We start from the raw sequence: 22574 nt of genomic DNA on the forward strand, positions 1-22574 counted from the left end.
AAACTTCAGTGCCATTACTATAAAGTAAGGTAAAGGAACCCTGGATGGTTAAGTGTAGTCAAAGCCAACTATAGGGTGTGGTGCTCATCTCGCTTTCAGGCCAAGGGAGCCAGCGTTTCTGGGTCATGTGGCCAGCATGACTAAACTACTTCTGGCGCAACGGAACACCGTGACAGAAACCAGAGTGCACGGAAACGCCATTTACCTTCCTGCCACAGCGGTACCTATTTATCTACTTGCACTGGCATGCTTTTGAACTGATAGGTTGGCAGAAGCTGGGATGTGGGTGGCGCTGTGGTCTAAACCACGGAGCCTCTTGGGCTTGCCGATCAGAAGTTTGGTGGTTTGAATCTGCACAATGGGGTGAGCCATTACTCTAAATGTCCCAGGGCTCTGGCAGAATATAAATGAATTTCATCTCATTCCAAATGTTCCACCAAACAGTGAGTGCTCTCTGGCATTTCCTGGAGGCTGCTGCCCACAGAGCAAAGGGCTATAATGAATTCTGGTAACTTACTTAATTCACCAAATGATCGGTATCATGTCTATAAAAAGAATGCTGTGTCAAAACCCTGTGACTCAGGTCAGAGGGTTAGCCGGGGAATTAGGCCAGTCAGATGGCCACTCTATTAAAATGTACTTAAAGATTTGTTAATGGTCAATAAATAATAATCAATGTAAAGGGTCAATAATTTCATTAAGAAAATTGTAAACATTGTAAACTTAGGTGTATGTTTGTCATGACAAGGATAGTTGCAAAATGTCACGTATTAATTTTATGGTTAAAAATCTGAGTTAAGACTTGCCAAAAGTGAATTAATAAATTTAGGATTGACCTTATCTAAGAGAAATATATGGGACTTTTTGCTTAGGAATAATTTAGGAATAATAATTTAGTAAGGAGGGGTATTCTTTTATATATTTTAATCTCAAGAAACAATTGGATAGTTTAGATTGTGTGCCAAATTTATGGAGCAGTTAACATCTTCATGTGATTTTACAAAACTGTATAAAATGATATGCTGTTTGAATGTATGAGCATCCTACCATCTGAAGCTCTCTTGCTTGTACCTCCAAGATGGCAGCAACTTAAACATGAGCCGGTAAGACTTGGGAACTTAATGTTGTTTATCTTAGTCTATATTTTATATTTTGAGAATAATGTATTATTAGAGGTATAACTCTATTAAAAACCAGAAAACAAACCCAAACATTATCCTGTTTGTTTGTTTTTTAAAAATTATTGTAGTACGAAATAAAAACTGAACCCACCATCAAACTAATTGTAGCTGTATGCTTTGTTGAACTGCATTACTGAGCTTTAGGTTGTAAGCTGGTAGTTTAAGGCTTCTGAAAGACCGACACCATATGCTGGTAACATTAACAAAGTCTAAACTCAAAACAGCATGGTGTTTGACTAGCTGTCTGGGAGGGAGGATAGACTTTAAGCTGCAATCCTATACACGCTTAACTCAGCGTAAGGCCTGGTGAATGCAATAGGGCTTACTTCTGAGTACATGACTACACTATTTAGTCAAGGCAGTGGCAGAACCTTCTGACATACAAGCAGAGTTAGAAAGAAATCCCCCCCTGCGCTTTGTCAATTAACCTCTTGATTTCTAGAAAAATATTGGTTCAAAATGGAAGACCAAACGAGGCCTACACGAAGGAACTTGGCAACAAGAGGATAGAGTGCTGGTACAGTCTTCGGCTGAAGAGTGGAAAATGGTCTGTCCCTTGCTTCCCTTTAGCCAAGGACCTAAAGGGGGCAGAGGTCAGTTGGGGTCAGGGGAGCCCATCCATTGGCCCTAATTTCCCACCCATCTTCAGGATTATTTCATCTGCCAGGTGGTCTAAACTCTCTGGAGCTTAAGAGGTCAGTAAATGCGGGCGGGGCCTAGTAATTGTGAGGGGTGCTATAAGCTTTTATGTGTTTTGTCTGCTTCAATGCTAAAAGGATTCTTGGGGAAGTTTAACCAAGATTGGGAAGAAAGCATTTCCTCCATTCCAAATAATCCCTTGAATGATTCTTTAAGCCGGGCAGATGAGCACAGCCAGGCTGACTGCCAAAAAGTCTCCTAATTGGGTAAATGGTGCAATTAGGGTAGAAAGATGCATGCTATCGGATGGGTACCCCCTGATCCCAATTTCCCACTTAGAGCCGGGAGGTAAAATATCCTCCTTTTCAGGCTGTACCATCCAGGTTTGGGGATAGATGTAGAGATTGCAGCTCACTTAGTCCTAAGGCTCAGAGATGAAGAGCTAGAAAAGCTCAGGTTGAAATTACTGTTAGTATTGATTATTTCTCTTCATGCTTCCTTTTAGTACTCCCAAGGGGCCCTCCTGCGTCATGTTGAGCTGTTTGAGGTAGAAAGACCTGTGTCTGAATCACCACTATTCTCTTTAGCCTCTTTAGCCAGCACTAGGATGAGCAGGTCCCTCCCAGCACTGAGTGAGATTGTCTAATACGTTCCCAGCAGGAATGGTAAGAAGCCGCCTCTCCGCTTACCTAGCAGGTCCCCTGAGAAGTTCACTGGCAGAACAATGCCCACAGAGAGGACGCCCACAGCCACCAGCAGACCAATGATGTGCCGCTGGAAGGAGAGGTAATGGACTGCGTCGGCCCCACACTTCTCCCGGATCTCATCATCCCTGGGAAGGAACAGAAAGGGGGTGAACTGATGGCTACCTAGATGAATCGTGGGGGCAAGGTGTGATGCGCAGTCAACATTTCAGAGCAATGACGTGAGCGGCTGCTGCCCCCACCCACTCCCTTGCCCAAATGCTGTCAAATTTCACTAGCTAGCCTCTATTTCCACCCTTCTGCTTCTAGCTCCCCTGGGTCACAGAACATTTTTGTTTGGTAGCAGAATTATTATCAGCTCTGTTTCCCACCAGTGCTCTCAGTCTATATACTGAGGATTCAGGTGCTGCTGTCTTTAATTAATCCAGGAGAGCCTGAGGACTAAATCTGTTATCATCTTGAGCAACAGAGGATCCTTATTCTTGGCTGGGGACCTTTGGCTCAGGGATGGCTGTCTACATGTTACTGGACTACAACTTCCATCATACCACACTGGCCAGGCTGGCTGCAGCTGAGTGGAGCCGGAGCTCAACAAGCACTGGAGGGCATCAGTTCCCCATCCCTGCTCTCGATTCCAAAGTGCCCCTGGTCTAACAATGAATGACGACAGTGATATGACCCTGCAGTGTCAGGACTTCTGCCATGTTGCTCCTTCTGACGGCTGGTGATAGATGCAAGAACGAGAAGGGGGGACCTTCTGCAAGAAGGGAGAACTTACTTTATCCTGAAGATTGCCGTCAGCCAGGAGCAGAAGCCCTGTGCGGAGACAAAACAAGCCCAAATTAATCTGAGTTCTTTCGCTTTATCCCACTTTGCTACTTTTTCTCAACTAGTACAGAGGCCCCTACAACCTCAGATCTACCAGCTTCTCCTACCAAGATGGAAGAACTGAAATGAGGCAATGGCCAGATCAGTTCTAAGACATGTAAGGTTACAAACAAGCCCACATGGACAAACTCGCCATATAATCACTACAAGTCATTGTAAGTTATGGTGCGGGACCTCAGGCTTGCATGTGGCCCCCTAGGCTTCTTTATCTGCCCCTCAGGGCTCTGCCTAGGATACCCCTTGCTGGCCCTCAAGTGCTTTTGATGGGTGGAACATGCCTTGTACTGCAACAATGCTTCAAGCTTGTCTAGCAAGGAATAGGTGTTTAAGCTCTGAATTTTGTGAGACTGAACGCAGCCTATTGTATAAATCACAGAATTGTTGAGTTGAAGGGGACTACCCAGGTCATCTAGTCCAACCCCCTGCAATACAGGAATCTTTTGCCCAAGGTGGGGCTCAATTCACAACCCTGAGATTAAGAGTATCATGCTTACCAACTGAGCTATCCCAGCTGTAAAAGTCCAACCTACTTTCCCCCCCCGGGCCATCCATACCTGCTGGCATGCAATCCCAGGAAGAGCCACTGGGCTGGGAAATGCCAGCTCTTTAATATTGTCCTTCTCCAAAATTATGATAGAAGCTGAAGCTCTTCTAGGTCCCAGCTCTGAATATTGTGAAGGCTCAAACACCTTTTCTTCATTAGAAGTTGCTTGACAACCTTAGATACTGACTCCTTAAATGTCCCTGCCCCCCACCTGACAACTCTACAATTCTGTGAAATAACACATCACATGAGCTGTGCAGCACATTGCAACATCCCCTTTTGTTCATTAAGGTACAGCCACAGAGGGTGCTACTGCTGCTGCAAATGTTACCTCCTCCCTCCTGAGACCCAGCTGGAGTGGAAATTGCCCCTCCTATATGGCTTGTCATGCACTTGCCTTATGTGATCAATAACATTAGGGGGCTTTGCTCACACCACATCCCCACTATCGATCATCACTGTGCACATTGAAATTGAGCAAGGAGCACCGCCACCCCTACATTTCCCATTTTCCTCAATGCAAGAGCTTAATTGCAGAGCACTGCTGGGAAAACCCTGGATTCCTTTTGCCTGCCACTCACATTGTCTCTTTGGTCAAAGTCCACAGAGCTGGAGACGGAAGTGAGGCGCTCGTAGCGGTCATGGCTGTCAGAATGCAAGGCGGACGCCACACTGGAATTGCAACAGAGGGGAAAGTTAATCAGGGCCTGGGAAGAGGCTGAGAAAACCAGAAGGCCACCAGAGTAGTTAACGCAAGCCAGTTTGCCCCAGGCGAGATGAAGAGAAAACTTCCAGAGAGTCCAGAGAGAGAAAAGGTAAGAGAGAAAAAAGCCATTAGCAGAGATTGCCCCTCTCTTTCCCTTTACTCTGATCCAATGCAAACCTCTTCATCACAAGAGCCAAGATGCTGGGCTCCACAGAAGCAGCCTTAGGGGTTTAGGTCCAGACATGGGCGTCTGGGATGCACTTCCAGGGCTGCTTCATAAGCAGAGATGTGTGTACTCTGCACCCAATCAAAGTGCTGCATCAAGAAAAATCTCAAGTCTTTATCCTGTATAGATGCTCTCAATTCACATAAAATTACATGTACTTTCATTTATTCTGCATTCTAAAGCTGTCCCCCCTCTTTTTTTCTTTGCTTTTGCTATGCTTTTGCTACTCATGGAGTAAGGCAAAGACCAGGCAAAAGAAATCTAGTCCTCAACTGCTGGATTCTCATTCAGCCACCTTGGAGATTTCAGCAGGCATTGTCCGTATTCTTTTGAGCATGTCTCAGCAACCCTAACAGCTAGGAGCATTGTTAAAAACTGAAATATTTCCAGTCAGCTAAGGTGTGTGCCCAATGCCAGATGTCACATTCTGCACTCCTACAGAATTGCAATGTACATGTGGCTCTGCTCATGAATTCCAATTTCCAACACAGAGCTTAATCCTGCGGCAACAGCCCAATCCATGTGCTTACAGCAGAAAGGATATGGCCATTTTTGAGGGGGAAAGGCAGCTTATGCAATGATATATCGGCACTAGAAAGGAGGGATAATTTTTAAAATACAAATAACCATGGTCTTTGACAGGTTACTGGTCCCTCAACCTAATCTACTTTACACATGTGAGGTGAATAGAATGCATCTTTTATGGCCAGGGAAGGGCTACTGGAATAAATGATAATGATTTTTTTTTTTAATAAGTAGTTTGTGACTATCAGTGCAATCCTAACCATGCCTACTCAGAAGTAAGTCCGACTGTATTCAATGGGGCTTACTGCTAGGCAAGTGACGTTAACATTGCAACATAAGAGAAAGAGAAGGGCTTTTATTCACCAGACTGCTCCAACACCACAAGGCCCCATCAGCGATGCCCAAAGAGTTCAGACACCACCAGTGTGCCACATGCATTGGACAGAAGCAATCCAGGCCGCCCATCACCTACTATGCAGCCAAACTTGCATATGACAGTCAGGAGATGCGAGAAAGAGAAGGTTAAGTCTTCTGAAAAGGAGATGAGTGAACAAGAAGAAGGTGAAATCAACAACTGGTCAGGTGTGACGGGCCTGCATTTTCCCTCTTGTGACAAGTCAGGGAGGCTTCCTATGGAATTGTTAGAAGACAGCACACACATGGCTACCAAGGCAAAAAGAAAACCTCTTTCCTCCAGCAAACACCTAAGGATCTCAGTGCCACACAGGCTAGTGCAGAGTACCAAATTAAAAACATGGGTTAAGAAGATGAAACTGTTAGTGGCAGAAACAACAATATGCATAAAGTAAACTAGAGTTTTGAACAGAAATCCTTTCAGTTGACTATGGAATTTAACCTGTATTAGATGGAAATTTTAGGAGTTGGAAATGCACCTTGTTCATCTTCTGGATGATACAGTAGGTGATAAACAATTTGAATTCCTGAGTGCATAATGTGGTTTATTGCGTATGCAGCATTCAATGTGTCATTAAAAGCTCAGTGATTTCTGCCCACTTAACTAATTATTGTCACCATGATTAGCTACCAACACCATGTAAGCCAAGAAGACTAGAAGTATGCATGCATGTGTATTTGAAAGCTGAAATTCTCTCAATTCAATGTCAGGTACTTGAAGACATTGCAGGAGACGAACAGAATTACCCCAGAGTATGTGAAATGGTTGATATGCGTTAGAGCTTTTTATAGCGCTTGTCTAGATTGTGTTTTTTCTGGGCATCAAGAGCACAGCAGTGCTCTAGATCAGGGGTGGCTGACTTGTTGACCTCCAGAAGTTGAGCTCCAACCCACCACCAGCCAGAGCCAGCACAGCCAAGGGCCAGGGATGATGGGAGTTGTAGTCCAGAAAAATCTGGAGAGCCACATGTTTCCCATCCCAGCTGCTGATGCTTGTGGTCTGATTCAACCCCTGTTGGTCTTCTCAGACCATGTGAGTGGAAAGAGGCCTCTCTGGGACCAGCAGAGGCAGCGCTGCCTGCTTCTCATTTTGAGCACAGAGGAGAAAGTATTGCCCCATCCTTGCGATTCTTTGCTCACCATCAGAATGAGCTTTCAGAGTACAAGCAGGTTCTCAAAAGGTACAACTCATTACACACACACACACACACACACACACACACACTGGAGGGGTGTTGCTTGCCTAACCTCTATGACAATATTTTTTAAACTGACCCATCTGGATTTTCAAGAAGTCTGGAGGCTAGCAAGAGAGGCTTCATGGTAAGGCCCTGCAGGGACCGGGATGATTAATGCACATTTAGCATTAGTTAGGAGAGAAGGGAGTCATGTAAGCAAGGCAACAGCATGGAGTCTGGCCTCCACTCCTCCCCCTGTTCACAGATCGGAACAGTGGCCAAATGCCTCCAAGCCCTAAAAGGGGACTGCAGATGTATTATATAGTGTGCACTCAAGTGGCACTCTGGGAAAACAAAAGGTATGACAGCTTCGTGTCCCAGACACAGAAGAGCTGAGCACCATGTAGCCTTTTCCTTCTTTAATCCCAATGCTCATTCTGTGCAATAGTGACTTGCTTGTGCGTTTTTGTTTAAATGTTCGCAACAGTGTGCATTAAAAGGGAACATAGAAAGGGAACAGTCACAAGGGGGAGCTGGAGGGCAGCATGTTGCCAGGCAGATTTCAGAAGTGGGTTTGGCGCTGCCTGATGTAAGAAGTGGCAATGTGGATCCCAGTAGGGCTGCGAAATCCCCCCTCCCCCGCCTCCAATCTGCCTGTGAGGGGGTGGGCATATGCTCCCCTCCTCCCACTGAAGAATAAATGACTGATTCACCAGTAGGTGTGAATGTGGCTGTAGAGGGGGAAAATAGGGCTACATTGAGTAAAAAAGACAGAAGAAGATAAGGAGATTTATGGACATAGGAAACTGCCTTAGGCTGAGTCAGACCATTCCTCCACCCAGCTCAGTGCTGTCTACACTGACTGGCAGTGACTCTCCAGATTTTCTGGCAGGGGACACTCCCAGCTTTTCCTGGATATGTCAGGGAATGGACCCAGGGAGGCCTGTATGCAGTGCTGAGGCGCTCTATCACTGAGCTACCAAACACTGCGTGTGATGAAACTTCCATACTGTGCCAGTGAGGAGGAAGCAAAGTGCTGTGCAGCGAAATACACGCCCTGTGCCAAAGGCCCAGACATGACCAGACTGTAATAGCTGCTAGGCTGGGCCACTTAACTAGGACTCGGGGCTCGGCCTGGCAGCCTGCTTTTCTTATGCCAGGACTCACTCCTGGAACATGTGGGATGATAATCAAGTAGGCCTCCACACCCATTTAGTGAATTTTCCATTCATCAACAAGTAGCGCTGTGCCAGGTTTGGGATGGTGGTTAAGCGTGTTGACCTAGGATCTAGGAGACGAGGGTTTAAGTCCGTCCCCCCCCCGGCTCAGCCATGAACCATGAAGGTTGCTGCTGGGGGACTTCAGGTCAGTCATGGTCTCTTAGCCTAACCTACCTCAGAGGGCTGTTGTGAGGATAAAAATGGGGAGGGGGAGAACCATGTAGAAAGAAACCCTTTGCAGAAAACAGGTATATAAATGCGGTAATAAAAGGAAGCCATCTTGGAAATGTTTGTGACTGGGGGCATGGCTGGCAGACACATGCCCTGGCATGGCCCAAGAGCAAACTTGCCCTTTGGCTCCCCCACCTATTTTTCAAAGAAGGTGAGCAAGTGAGTGAGGATGGTGATGAAGAGGAGCAGCAGCAGGTGCTGCTGCCACTGATCTGTTCTTATTTCATCCCCACTCCACTGTCCCTTCCTGCCTCCCTCCCTGCTGGCAGCAGTAGCTGGCAGTAATGGTGGTGAGTAGCAGGTGGGTCTCCTGACTGGAGGGGCACAAGCCCTTGGAGCTAAAACCGACAACTGGCGCAGGGATTCCACACACAAATACAAGCCTCACCACATCTCCTGGCCTGTTTAGACACTCTCCTCTCAGAAATTAACCGGTTGTCATGTCATTGTGAGGTCCAGGTTTTCCTTTCGTTGCCATATCTCATGAAACATTATGATGATTATGATTCTTAAACGCATATACCACCCCTTATCCAAATATCTCAGGGCAGTTCACAAGATAAAAACACAGTATAAAAGCACAAAATAAATAGCTAAAACAAAACAATAACCTGTCCCCCACAAAAAGACACCCGTTTAAAAGGCCATAGAATATTAATCAGGCCAAGGCCTGGTTGAAGGGGAATTTTGTGCCTGAGTCAGGAAATACAAATTATGTTTTCATGTGGTAAAGCAAATGAAATAACTTGACTCTTTGGCTCTCTTGAATTGCACCTCACATCACAGCAGGGCTGGCCCCCCAAATATACCAGCAGGGTGGGCATTGTTGCTATCAGTGATGTCACAATGGGGGGGCGTGGAGGGCAGTATGCCCTGGGTTCCATGGCTGTGGGGGTGACAAGAAGTCACCCCGCGGGGGCTCGCGGTGGTGAAAGCAGCTATCGCGCTGCCGCAGCCACCTTTAGAAGATCCTTTGTTTGCGGCTGCAGCTGCGAGCAGTGGATCCTAGCACTGGCAGCAAACCGCTAAGTACAGCGCATGTGCAGCATCGCACGCATGCACTGTACATAACAACGCAGCACACGCACTGTATAGCGGTTTGTCACCGGCGCCACTCCAGCACCATATGGACGGTGCTGGGATCCCTCTGTCGCCGCTACAGCCGTGTTTGCGGCTGCAGCGGAGGGATCCTAGCACCGTCTGTTTGGCGCTGGAGTGGCGCTGGCGGCAAACCGCTATACAGTGCATGTGCGCCGTCACTGTGTACGGCGCATGCGTCGTACGTTGTGACGCCCGCCCCAGGTGTCACGCCGCCTTGCTTCGCCCCTGATTGCTATTGCCCCAAGGCAATGGATGAATATAATGAAAACAGCTAAAACAGTTTAAAAATAGCACAGAAGATGAAATTCTTATTATTATTAAAGTAGACACCCATGGCAGAGACCTATCCACCTACATAGGCAAGGTTTTCAGCACAAAAATGTTTTCAAATCTTTCCAGAAAGTGCAGATAATGGGTGCCTATTACATCTCAACAAGAATACTGTTCTACATAGAACATCCCATGAGGCAGAGTGATGCAGTCACCTCAGGCAACATACAGCAAGGGGGGGTGGGATGGTGGTGGCAAGATTTGGAGAACACAGTGGTGTGACCCACTCTGCTCCCCCCTAAGCAAGCTTGCTACCCTCAGGAGTAGCAAAGGGCATTGTTCTGTCACTAGGGATGACAGAAGGTTTTGCTCCCTATTTAGTGAGCTTTTGTTTGTTGATGGGGGAAGTGGGAACCATCTCGTCCTTTCTTCCGAGGAAGCCAAAAGTCTTCGCTTGGCCCTGGGCCCCAGTTTGTTCTTGGTTAGAACATATCAGTGGTGGAAAACTCTTACCAGCTTCATGGGATGTCTGGCTAGGGAACAGGTTCCTAAATATTTTTTTTTAAAAAATCCTGAGAGAAGAGCAATTAGAAGAGCCTAGTTAAATCAGCTCCTTGGGCTCCTGCATGAGTCAGCCAAGGAGGCAGAGAATGTGTCAAAGCAGAAGGTAACATTTCTCATTGCTGAAAAGTGGTGGCAGAATTGGCCAGCAGAAATCTGGCCTCCCCCCACTACAGGTGGTCCCTTGGGCCAGTCACAGTCTCCCAGCCTAAACTACCTCACAGGGACGTTGTGAGGGCAAAATGGGGAGATAGAGAACTTTGTCTGACACCTTGAGCTCCCTGAAGGAAAGTTTCCCCCACCGCCATTTTGGTGTAGTGTGACTGACACAAGAGGGTGATGTGTGCAGTGACCAGTGTGGACAACAATCACAAGCCCTGCTCTCCCGGTGAAGATTAGTTCAGAAGCAAAAGGAGAAAACTTCAACAGAAGCAGGAAGGAAAAGAGAATTAAGGAAGGATGGAAGAAGCACCCTGGGAAAACCCGCAACGTACTATTCCCGTTCCTCTTGTTCCTGCTGCCAGCGCCTCTGCCTGGGGACAAAAGAAAAAGAATGAAGGGGGTGGGGGAGAAAAAGGGAGAGTTACAAACAAATTGGATCTTTCAATCAAGAGCCAGGGTCCTCCTCTCTCAGTGCTGACATTTTGGGGTCCTGGGAAGGAAACCGTTCACCAAATTCATCCAGAGGAAGAAAATAAACTTAGGTTTTTTGGCTTACAGATTCAGTTTTATGGTTCATGCAAACTGTTCAGGACTGGAGCCAGTTCTCTCTCTTGTCAGGGTTTTCCTGCTCACTCTGGTGTTGGGATAAATTTATTCTGCAGTCATTTCAGATTTGCCTTGCCATGTGCATCTCCAGGCAAACTTAAATGCAGAGCAAATGTGGCTGCCCTCCCTCGGAAATGAGATTCTGTGCCCTCTTATTAGCAACAGGTGGATAAACAGCTGTAGATGAAAGCCACAACAGCAAATTGAAATACACCAGCTGATATTCTGAATTGCTCCTTGAGAAGCAGAGCCTTATCTAAAGCAAACGAAGCCTATGTACATATAACTGCATTTGCTCTTCAGGCAAACTCTGTTACGTTTGTTTTTCACTCTCCTTAGGTCTTTGGTACCCTTCCCGAAGCCAGGTCAGTGCCTGGGTGGAAGATGTGCACATTTTAAGGAAAGTTTCTTTAGTATACACTCTTTGACTGCATCAGCTAGTATTACAGACGGTGATCCTTTGGGGCCTTCCGGACATGACCATGCTTACATGGTCTCTGAGCCTATCATAAAAGGAACCAGGGAGGCGATGCAACTAAGGAGATCATATTGTGGCCAATGTGCAGCAGAGGGTGGACTGCTCAGAAAACTAGCAATCCCATCAACTGAAGTTGTGTTGGTTCTCTTAAGCCTCCTATCCGGATATATTGCACAAATCTCTACATTTCTTTTTCTTGCTGTCCTTCTCTCATCAGGTAGCCAGGACCAATCTAAATCCAGGGGCCCTCAACAAAACTGAAATGTTGATAGTCAGCAATGCAGGGGACGGCTGGGCAAATAAAATACAGTAAAGGTTTCTAATTTCTCTCTCATATTCTGAGACTCCCATTTCTTTGCGTCCTCATCTCTTCTGGTTTGCTGCTGCTGTCATGAGAGTGAGGCTTCAATTTTCTGAAACCTGTCCACTGATGGCAGTCCAGGAGGCCCAAGATCAGAGAGACCCTTGAGCTATGCATTGAGGTGGCAGCTTTAGTTTCCAAATGAGATCAATTTTTATCAGCAGCAGAGTCACTCATGACAGCACTGATGTACACACTGGGCTCAGCCACACTTCTATGCTAGACAGCATGGGGCTGAGAGGTTTTCCACTTGTCCCAGACTTTCTAGGCATGGCTCTGAGCGGTTTTTCATTTGTCCCACCTCTTTCCCCAGGAAAGCCCACTGTTTACTGGAACAAAAGTCAATCTGCAGAAAAAACGATTGACTGTAGATGATGGATTTCTCAGAGCTAGCTGACCTGACTGGAAGAATCCGCGACCTGAAAGAAGAGGAGTTTGAAGAGGACTGGAGGAAATTTAAGGACTATTTGAATAAATATTGTAATATAAAAAATTAGAAATTACTTGAAAGAAACAAATAGGCCTAGGATTAAACTAAGTTATAATTAAATAAATGGGATTTAGAATGTTAATAAAAGTGAATAAGATGGACTATAATTGGAAATTGTTTTAGTTTAATAATGATATTGGAAAGCTGTTACTTTTAACTACAAGGAAACTCAGAAGGGAGGAACTAGAGGAAGTCAACCAAGATGTTTAAAAGGTTGGACTTGTAAAGAATTAAGTTTGTTATTGTTTATCTGTTTATTGTTCCTTTTTTCTTCTTTCGTTCATCGATGTATTTTTCTTTTTTCTCTTTCTTCTTTCTGTTATTGTGTGTCATTCTGCTCTGTGGTTTTTGTTATAATTGTGGAAAATCTAATAATTATTTAAAAAAATAAATAAAAAACAATTGACTTTGTTCTGAATCAGCAGTAAACAGCAAGTTTCCCTGGGGGAAAGCAGCGGGACAAGCGGAAGTGGTGATGAGCCCTCTAAGAACACTTTCCAGACCTGTTTCCCTTCTTTGTGAAGATAAGAATGCTTTCCCCTACATCACGATGCAACTCTGCTTTGCATCGCAGAGTTGCAGCAACATGCACAAGGGATGGTGGTTAACAACAGTCATTTCTCTCTCCCCTCCAGTCACAGAAGCTATCATTAACCATTCTTTCCCAAGACTTCCCCTAACCAACTTTCTGACTCAAGGGAACTGCCGCTGTGGAACTGTCCCCTCTTGCCAGCTCTCACTTCTGCAGATCGAAAACTGTAACATCTGTACAAATAAAAAGCTGCAGCATCCAAGAGCATAGCATGTGGCCTCCAGTTTCATTGGGAAACGAACATCTGTAAAATCAAAGATCAAAGATCTGTCTGCCTTGTAAGCAATTTTGCAGGCTAAGAAAGCAGCAACCACAACCTTGCAACCCTGTAACAATTTTCCCCCATCGTCTGTGTACCGTTCCTTGGCAGGCTCTCTCTTGTCTCTTCGGGTCTGTGAACTGCTGTGTTTCAGATAATTATTTATGAATCATGCACCTCTGAACTCTCACCAACACCAGGGTTGCGTCGTCTTGTGGCTGCACCTAAACTTTTGACTGCTGTCCCCAGAGACGCTCACTTTGGCACCCTCACTGTTGACTTATCACCCCTGCGCCAAAACATTCCTCCTTTTTTTATTTTTTACAGACCTTTGGCCTGTATCTCATACTGATGAGTTTTAACTGCTGCTCTACTAAAAGAATCCTTACTGCTGGCATCAAAAGGAAGAAGTTGCTATTTGATCGGATACATACTTAGTGATTGTACTTTTGCCCTCCTGAGCAGAATGTATGTATGTAAAAATAACAATGTGGAACCTGCAATAAAATGCTGCAGTATAAAGTGCTTCCACTTTGGGTTCTCAGCTCATCATGCCTCTCCAACAGTCCGTCAGATTCTGTGCCCACCTGATTCCTCAAGGGACTGTTTTTGGGATACCCCTGCTGAAGTCCCCTCTCATTTTGGTACTTCTGGAAACTTTGGGTCCATCCCCCCCCCCCCATTAGCTCCCTCTTGTGCATGAATGGCGACCTTTTTGCTACATAAGAATCATCACTTGGAAAAGGAGTTCACTACTAGCATATATGAGGCTGCCATCACTTGCCCTTCTAAAAGGGCTGGCCATTTGACCTTGAATATCCTAGGCAGAGGGTCCATACCCCCTTCCACATCCCTAGTGGGAAATGGTGGAGGAGCAAGTTCTTGGGTTGCTGTGCAATCACTCATCTGCCTCCCCTGCCCTGCAATGACTGGATGGCCAGACGTTTTATGAGCCACCCAGGACTAGCCAGGCTGGATCTTCTACTATGCTAGGAGAAGGGGTATATTGTATGTGGGCACCAGCTACGTCTAAAGAACTGCATACACCAAAAGGAAACTTGGAAGGATGTGAGTGTATCAAGCAATAACCCTCCACATCACACCTCTTTCAAAACTGAGGGAGTTGCAGGGAAAAGAAGTTTGCGATAGGACTTGAGGGACTGTTGTCTGAAGAAGAAAAAAATCACTAGGTATTACCGAGTACTTGAGTGCACCTAAAGTACCTCTTTAGAGTTCTGGCCCACGGATGGATTGCAAAACGCTAACCTGTTGGACTGCATTTCAGTAACTGATCCTAACTTCTAGGTGAAGTTATTTGACAAAAGAGGATGTTTCTCCACTTTCTAGGAGAAAAAGAGAGAGAGAGAGAGTTCCACTTGCCTGTCAGCATCGGTCACCAGTGCCAGACGCCCATAATCCCAGGCCACTTTACGTAAAATGGAAAAAACAAACAGCAGTGCCTGCAGAAAAGCAAATAAGGAAATGTAAGGCCAAGGTCCCTGGTTAGTAGATACTCTGTCCTCCACCAAACTGCAGTGCCCCCAGTGATATATAAAAAACATAGTATAGCTTTTTGCTTCCACCAAACAAGCTAAGTTATCCACATTGCTTGCAAAATAGTATATGCACACAACATAAAAATATGCAAACGCCTCTTATTCTAACAATGTAATTTTTATTCGGTCCTTTAGCAAGAAGCTCTAATGAAGGTTGTGGACGATTTTGCAAAGTGCTAGTAGCAGTAGTACTGCGACTTATAGATTGTGTGGATGTCTGGGAAGTATTTGGCATCTACACGGATTCTTCCAGCATCTCAACTTTCAGAACGAGAGAGAGAGAGAGATAGAAGTTTCCTGTCCTCATGAAAACATTTGAAAACACACAGGATCTGCAAATGACTCTAGCACTTGAGGCAAGATTCCTATGCTCCGCATGGTCACCTGTTCCTCTCCCTTCAGAATCTATTGCTGTATGGCACTGGACATATCTCCTTATGACACCTGACTTTCCTTCTGCGACAGATGCAGGGGGAAGAGACCTAGCTCAAGTGCCAAGCCAGACAGCAACACTGCCAACATACTTACAAGAAAGCACATAAAATCAAGGGCAAGGACGGTGGGCACCCCTCCGAAGGGCAAGCCCTGCAGCACAGTGCTGCGGATGCGGGCGCTGTAGCAGTAATCCTTGGTGGTGTTGTTGCAGGCGGCGGTCCTGCAGGTAGCCTCTGCTGAGCCCAGGATGGCGAACACAAAGGGAAGCATCTCTAGTACTTCATTGTCTTCCCTGCGGAAGGAAGAGAAAAACCTGGTTAGAGGCAAAGAAAAGGGTGGGTTGGGAAGCTCTCCCACCTGCATACAAGAAGGAAGCAGCTGAAGAGCTCGAGGAGGACCAAACTTTCATCTCCCAGCCCCCTTGGCCCCTGCTGTTCAGCATCCTTTTTGTGTTGCACAAGTTCAAAAGAGAGTGTTTGAATCACCAAGCTTCAGTCAAATTTAGGAAGTGGAGGCAGGTGGAGAACCCTTTTTCTGAAGAGGACCACATTCTTTTGGATTATACAATGAATTATAGAGTTGGAAGGGGTCCTGAGGATCATCTAGTCCAACCCCCTGCAATGAAGGAATATGCAATGTCCCATTGTTATCAGCAGCACACTCTAACCAAGTGAGCTATCCAGGTGTTGGACCACCCTAGTTGGAGTAATCTGGAGTCTACATGCTAACAGTGATGTGGTCAAAGCCACCAGTGGGTGTAGTCATTCTCTCCCCCCCTTTTATTTTTTTTATTTCTGCTACCCCCTTTTCCCACCCCCTCTTTCTTTGCATCCAGTAGGCTGGGGGGGGGGAGGAACAAATTGTTCTTGCCAGGCCTGAACAGATCACCTGTAGAAAGGTACATAACTAGGAGTGGTTTCAGGTTGCCAATCTATGCATCATGAACTAGATGAGTCAACTTTTCATCCCTGAAACCTATAAAGCAAGCGAGTGCCTGGTGTGCTCTGGTCCATGAGGTCATGAAGAGTCAGACACAACTAAACGACTAAACAACAACAACACTAGCAGTAGCAGATGGGTTAATAGCCATGTTCCCATTGCTCATTGTGGGTAAGTCTGGATTTTAGACGTTTCTTGGAAACCGTTTCAATAACTTCACCACCTCTATGTACATAAGAGCCATAGCAGCCTTACTGCATCCGACCAAAGGACATTCTAGTCCAGCATTCTATTTTATAACAAAGATCAGGCAGGTGCCTCTAGGAAGCCTAAAAGCAGGATGTGAAGGTTCATCCCTCCTCTACTTTGTCTCTAGCATCTGAAACTCAAGAGAGAGACTGCTTCTGAGCATGGGTGCTCCTTTTAGCTATCATGCACAATAACCATTGAAAATGTGTTTTCATCATAATATTCACCCATGTTGAAAAGAGTTAGGGACTCAGAAGCATGGCCAGAATTCTATTGAATATTCCAAAAGACATTAATCACCTTTTGAAATATTCTTGTGCTTATTGCTTTCTGACAGCTGGCTCCTCCTCTTCTGAGTTCCCTTTATTTTTAAAGCTACCCCTCCAGATGCATAGCTGGGGGAAAAGGTCAAAGCTGTAACATTTTCATGGTTCAAAGGCTCAAGACTGAAAACAAACTTGCAGCGCATCTCATCAAATCATATAACTATAACCCTGAATATATAAATCTGCAGAGTGTTTGAAGCAGGGCTTTTTTCAACTGGAACTTGTTCCAGCACCTCTCAGGTGGGCGCCATTGCCATACTAAGAGAATGAGGGAGGTGTTCATGGTGAGTTCCAGCATCTCTTTTTCTAGAACAATAGCACTGGTTTGAAGGCAGGTTGTTGTTTTTAAATGCATTCATTATTGATCTGAAACATTTGAGAATCTATAAATAATATTTGGCTCCATTTCAGGGGCTTCTTATCTGCTTTAGTGCTGGACTGATACTTCGAAATGCTCCTAATTCTGGAGCTTGCATGTGCCCCAAGGACTGTCTGCAATTGTTCTAGGGTGCAATGGGAACATCCAGCACTAGGCAAGTATACACTGGAGTATATCATTTGTTCTGTCCAATTGATTGTAAATGCACAACCACTACTTTTCTCTAACTGCAGCGAGCACGACTTGCCAAGAGGCACCAAGTAGGTTCCCAGGGTCTGAGGGAACAAACCAAACTAAGATGGAAGTGTGCCTGTCTTCCAACTAGGAGGACACCTTTTCCCAACCTGGCGTCCTGCAGATATTTTCGAGTACAATTCCCATCAGCCCCAGCCAACAGTGAGGAATGTCGTAGAATGCTTAAGCTTAGTTAACATTGCTAATTCCAATCTCAAATCAAATGTGCACCACACATTTCCTCAATCCAGGACCTATCAGTGATGAACATACAGTAGTACCTCGAGTTACAGATGCTTCAGGTTACAGACTCTGCTAACCCAGAAATAGTATCTCGGGTTAAGAACTTTGCTTCAGGATGAGAACAGAAATCATGCTCCGGCGGTGCAGCAGCAGCAGGAGGCCCCATTAGCTAAAGTGGTGCTTCAGGTTAAGAACAGTTTCAGGTTAAGAACGGACCTCCGGAACGAATTAAGTACTTAACCCGAGGTACCACAGTACACTGCAAACATGGCCTAATATTAAAAGCCACCCACTTGAGCTACTTAGCCCCCAAAACATAGCAGCGTCCCAACAGTGTTGCTGGAAACGAAACAGACTTTATTATGAAACGTGCACTGTCATATCACAGGAGTCTTGTCTTTGCTTCCACAAATTAATTCCTTATTGGCTTGGATGAGGCCTGCTCACAGGGATTCAAGCTGGCAGAGGAATGATAAACAAAGGGCCACGCAGGGTATTGATTGACATGTGGAGCACACAGGGAATCACCACAAGGCTGAGGCTTCACTTGCTTAATAGGAGGCCCAAAAGATCTGGGAAGGGAGCCATGCAACGCATTAAAAGAAATACAGAGGCGGGGTGGAAAAAAAGCAGGAAGATGCTGCAGCAGCAGTGGATGGATTAAGAGACAAAAAGCAGAAGGCCAGGCCTGAGTCCTGGGAAAGCAAGTGGGCGTAAACTCTGCAAGCAAGGATTCTTAATGAGACAGCTACCAGGGGGAACTGGGAAACCAAGGTACCTTTGAATAACCTGGAGAAGGCAATGGGGGCGGGAAGAGAAAGCAAGTGGACAGCAGAACAGCCAGGAATCTGCAACATTCTCCACTGCAGGAGGAACTTACACCGAAAAAGACTGAGGAGCTTTCAGGACCATATTAAACTGCTTAGGAGGCACTTGCTAAACCATATTTTGCAGCCCTAACATGCAACAATGCAAAACAATTGCTACAGGCAGTGGATTTTGGAGAGCCTTATGGTGGCTAAGTGGGGATCCAGGCAGATCTGCCCAATGAGACGCAACCCACAGGGAAGTTCTCCTGTGCAAGCCTCAATGACATAAATGACATAAATGTGTGGTAATGCTGCAAGTATAAAGATTAGTTCCTTAGGCTAAGTTCTCTTATTAGTGTAGCAATAATATTAAGACTTAGAAATTGAATTGTTCAAATAGCTCCACACATATTATCTTATGTACAACAGCCCTGTAAGGTAGACTGAAATTATTGATGTACAGTGGTATCTCGGGTTAATAACTTATGGTAATTCGTTCTGGAGGTCTGTTCTTCACCTGAAACTGTTCTTAACATGAGGTAACACTTTAGCTAATGGGGCCTCCTGCTGCTACTGCGCCGCCGGAGCACCATTTCTGTTCTCATCCTAAGGCAAAGTTCTTAACCCGAGGTACTATTTCTGGGTTAGCGGAGTCTGTAACCTGAAGTGTCTGTAACCCGAGGTACCACTGTATTGCAGTTGTGGAATGGAGGCTCAGCAACTGTGACTTCCCTAAGACCATCTAGTGAGTTCTTATCCAGCGCAATATTTGCACAGGACCTCCGGAGGAAGCATATCCATTGAGATAGAACTGTTTCTAATAATAACAACACATTTCTGTTCTTCTTTATATATTAATAGAATACAGTGGTACCTCGCAAGACGAATGCCTCGCAAGACGAAAAACTCGCAAGACGAAAGAGTTTTTTGTTTTTTGAGTTGCTTCGCAAGACGAATTTCCCTATGGGCTTGCTTCGCAAGATGAAAACGTCTTGCGCCTTTTTCTTAAAACCGTCAATGCATTCCTATGGAAAACCGTCAATGCACAGTGGTGCTTCGCAAGACGAAAAAATTCACAAGACGAAAAAACTCGCAGAATGAATTAATTTCGTCTTGTGAGGCACCACTGTACAAAATGCTAGTATTATTTTTCTCTGCGTGGAGCTTGATTTCCCTGCCTCTCAGTTACACATCTCTTGCAGTCTAGAAGTCAAAAGCTCAAAAGCTTGAGTGCTCAACAGCTGACTACAGAGTTCCATACCCTGTTTGCTCACCGCCATGAAAACTTTCTAGCTTACACGTTCAGGGGTCAGTTTTGATAAGCCACTCCTTACCCAGTACTTTCTGGCTGGGAAGTCAGTGCTGATAGATATCCCTGATCAGCAGCATGCTTTGAAATGCACTAATAAACACACATAGCCAGTCAATGGCAGAAGAGATGCCTCATCAGATGGATGCAGTTAGTCCCATAAATTTGTGTGTCCTTCTTGCACAACTGCTGAAGGGCAAGAAGATCCCAAAGCAGAAGTACTGCTGCCCCAATATCTTCTGCTACGGTTTTTGCCACGAAACACTGTTAAATCCAGGTGCCTCAGCTCCTGGGGGCACCATAGCAGCTTAGGAAAGGAAAGCAAAATGCTGCCTTCATCTCTGCTGCACTGTCTGCAGTGCTACCCTTGATAGAGCCAGTGGGGTGCTGCAACTTCCAGCCCAGCAGGGACCAGGTGAGAGAAGGAACCAACAGGCTCCCATCTAACCAAGCTCCTCAATACAAGCAACTCATGGTCAGATTCCTTTCTTGCATCTTTGTTCAACCACCAGTCTGCATCCAGGTCTCCCTACCTCTCTAAGGTGAAAGATGGGGAAGAGATAGGGAGATGTTGGAGGCAGATCGGAGAAAGGCTGCCGCAAGTGAGAGGTGCGCTGCCAACTAATGCATGAAGGTTAGCTGTAGAGAAGGCCATGTTGCTTTTGTCAAATGGGAACCTGTTTGCCTTTGCATGTAGTGCATTTTTACTTCTGTGTTAGGCTTCATTCTCTATCACATTTAGTACTAAGCTACTGGAGTAGGTCAACATTTTTGTATTATTGGAGTGTATTTGTATTAATAGTTATTACATTCAATCATTTTGGGCTGTTTTTCAACCCTCCTCTTCCAAGGCCCACCTTTTGAACATCTTTGGGGCCTGGGTCCCCACCACCACTAAGTCAGGCAGGCCTCTCTCCCCAGAAACACCCCCCCAGGCTATTCTTCCACCTCAGACATTTCACTATTGCTGTTGAAAAGACAGAGGCATATGCAGGGCGGTGGAAGTGCTATGTGGTCAAGGCATCCCTTGTGACTGCTCAGGTAGAAGGCTGCCACGTCTGCCCCAAATCCAGGCTTCTGGGGGAGAGAGGTGAAAGGAGAGTGGTAATGAAGGCGTGGGTGGGAAAGGGAGGAACTGAATAACATTTTAGCAGTGAGAGAAATTAAACTGGGTAGCCTGCGACAGTAGTCAGTTCATAAGGAACTTCCCACACCCCATTGTCTCACAGCTGTGATTCTTCAAAAGAGTCTTTCTAATCCACTGTCATCCAGTCCCGACAGACTATGAAACAATGTTATCCAAGCTGTCGCTTTCACTTAATCATTTGTTTCTTATTAGAATTAAACTGATCTCTCCCTTTTCTCTCTCTGAACCTCTCCTCTCCTGTATCCTGGACATAGGGGTGTGACGACGGACTCCCTCATGTCTATATCACAGATTGCCCAATACAGGGGGATCTTTCACTGAAGAGTCCACTACTTGCAGTTATTTTCAGATGTTAGACAGGAGCTTTGAAATAAGAGGAATAAACAAGAAACAATGGCTTTATATTACAGGTAGCTCTCTATGATCAATGACTAGAGATGAGCAGGCCCCACAACCTGAATAAAAACACCTTGGTCTGCATTGGACAGGTCATGCTTGGATCAGAATGTAAACACATGGAGTAGATTACATGTCCACGAACCCTTCTAAGCAAGGGCTGTGCCTTAGAGAGACACGATACAGAAAAAAGATGGCTGTACCCCAAACATACAGGGGGGCATCCATCTTTTTCTTTGTACATTTATCCAGGAAAAGGTGGCAGTTCCTAATGTACTACAGTTTCCAGAGACTTTTCAGTAGGAGGTTTCAGAAAGCACTGTGCTTTTTTCTTGCTCCAACTAGCTAGAAAGGTTTTTTAAACAAAAAGAGAGGGAGCCAGAAAAGCACTTAAGACTACCCTGTAAGTACTTCTTAATTTTATAAAACTTTTTAAAGGATTTTTGCCTAAAAGAGCAGCATGGATATTTGCTGTAACATTCTACTTATGAATGGGAGACATGAGGCAGATTGACAAAGTGAGTGAAGGGAAATTTTTTAGCAGTCTCCTTTTTGGGATTTATTTTATGGATCATCCCTCCCCCTAGCAAGACAACAAACCTAAATTCTCCAGTTGTTTTAGATTTTCTCTGAAAGGCAAAGAGGGAATCTTGTACATGTGGCAATGATTTTCCAACACACAAAGTGGTCCAGCCTTGCCCTCTGCTGAGCTTAACTGCTGGTGGCTTGTGCCCTACCTATATTGATAAAGTTACAGGAGGAGAAGGGCAGAGACCTCTTTTGTGTTGTTTGCATCTCTTATTTCAGGGCAGCGGCCTTGGTTTCTTGCCCATTTCCAGTCTTAACTATAAGTGACCATTAAACCCTAAAATGGCTTGGGTCAATGGCAGAAGAGGACTGTCTTCTGCCAAATTATCCCACATCCTCCTTATGACTTGTTAGAGAGAGTTCCCTCTGCATCTCAATTATGGCTGAGGCACCATTGGTTAGGATACAAGACAGGGCCTTCTCTGCAGCTGCACCTGGATTATGGAACGCTCTACCTCAGAAAGTTGGTTTGCCCCCTCTCTCTTGGTCTTCTACCACAAGTCAAATACATTTTTGCTCAAGCTGGTCTGCACTGATCCCTCCTTAGCTGCTTTCATCTACCAGCTGCTTCTCCTTTACTACTTTTGGGGTTTTTTAATAAAAAAAAATGTGCATGATTTTGTAACGT

At 45.4% G+C, this 22574-nt stretch overlaps 1 protein-coding gene and 1 long non-coding RNA gene across 9 annotated transcripts in view; one reads left to right on the top strand and one right to left on the bottom strand.

Annotated features, from left to right (window-relative positions):
* Positions 1-22574, top strand: part of LOC310674893 — a 457828-nt gene that overhangs the window by 162722 nt on the left and 272532 nt on the right. The window lies entirely within an intron of this gene.
* Positions 1-22574, bottom strand: part of TMEM63B (transmembrane protein 63B) — a 75849-nt gene that overhangs the window by 21913 nt on the left and 31362 nt on the right. For 4 of the 8 annotated variants that reach the window (XM_083434625.1, XM_083434627.1, XM_083434626.1 and 1 more), the window contains exons 2-7: positions 15421-15619; positions 14713-14796; positions 10883-10917; positions 4538-4628; positions 3303-3340; positions 2510-2652 (exon numbers count right to left, since the gene is read on the bottom strand). In XM_083434625.1, coding sequence (XP_083290751.1) covers positions 2510-2652; positions 3303-3340; positions 4538-4628; positions 10883-10917; positions 14713-14796; positions 15421-15597 — 568 coding nt within the window. In that variant the 5' untranslated portion in view covers positions 15598-15619. Of the gene's footprint in view, positions 1-2509; positions 2653-3302; positions 3341-4537; positions 4629-10860; positions 10918-14712; positions 14797-15420; positions 15620-22574 lie in introns of all 8 variants that reach the window. The other 4 variants (XM_083434629.1, XM_083434631.1, XM_083434630.1 and 1 more) reach the window with 2 other exon arrangements.

This window comes from Podarcis tiliguerta (assembly GCF_965153285.1).
Source record: "Podarcis tiliguerta genome assembly, chromosome: 3".
Classification (NCBI taxonomy): Eukaryota; Metazoa; Chordata; class Lepidosauria; order Squamata; family Lacertidae; genus Podarcis; species Podarcis tiliguerta.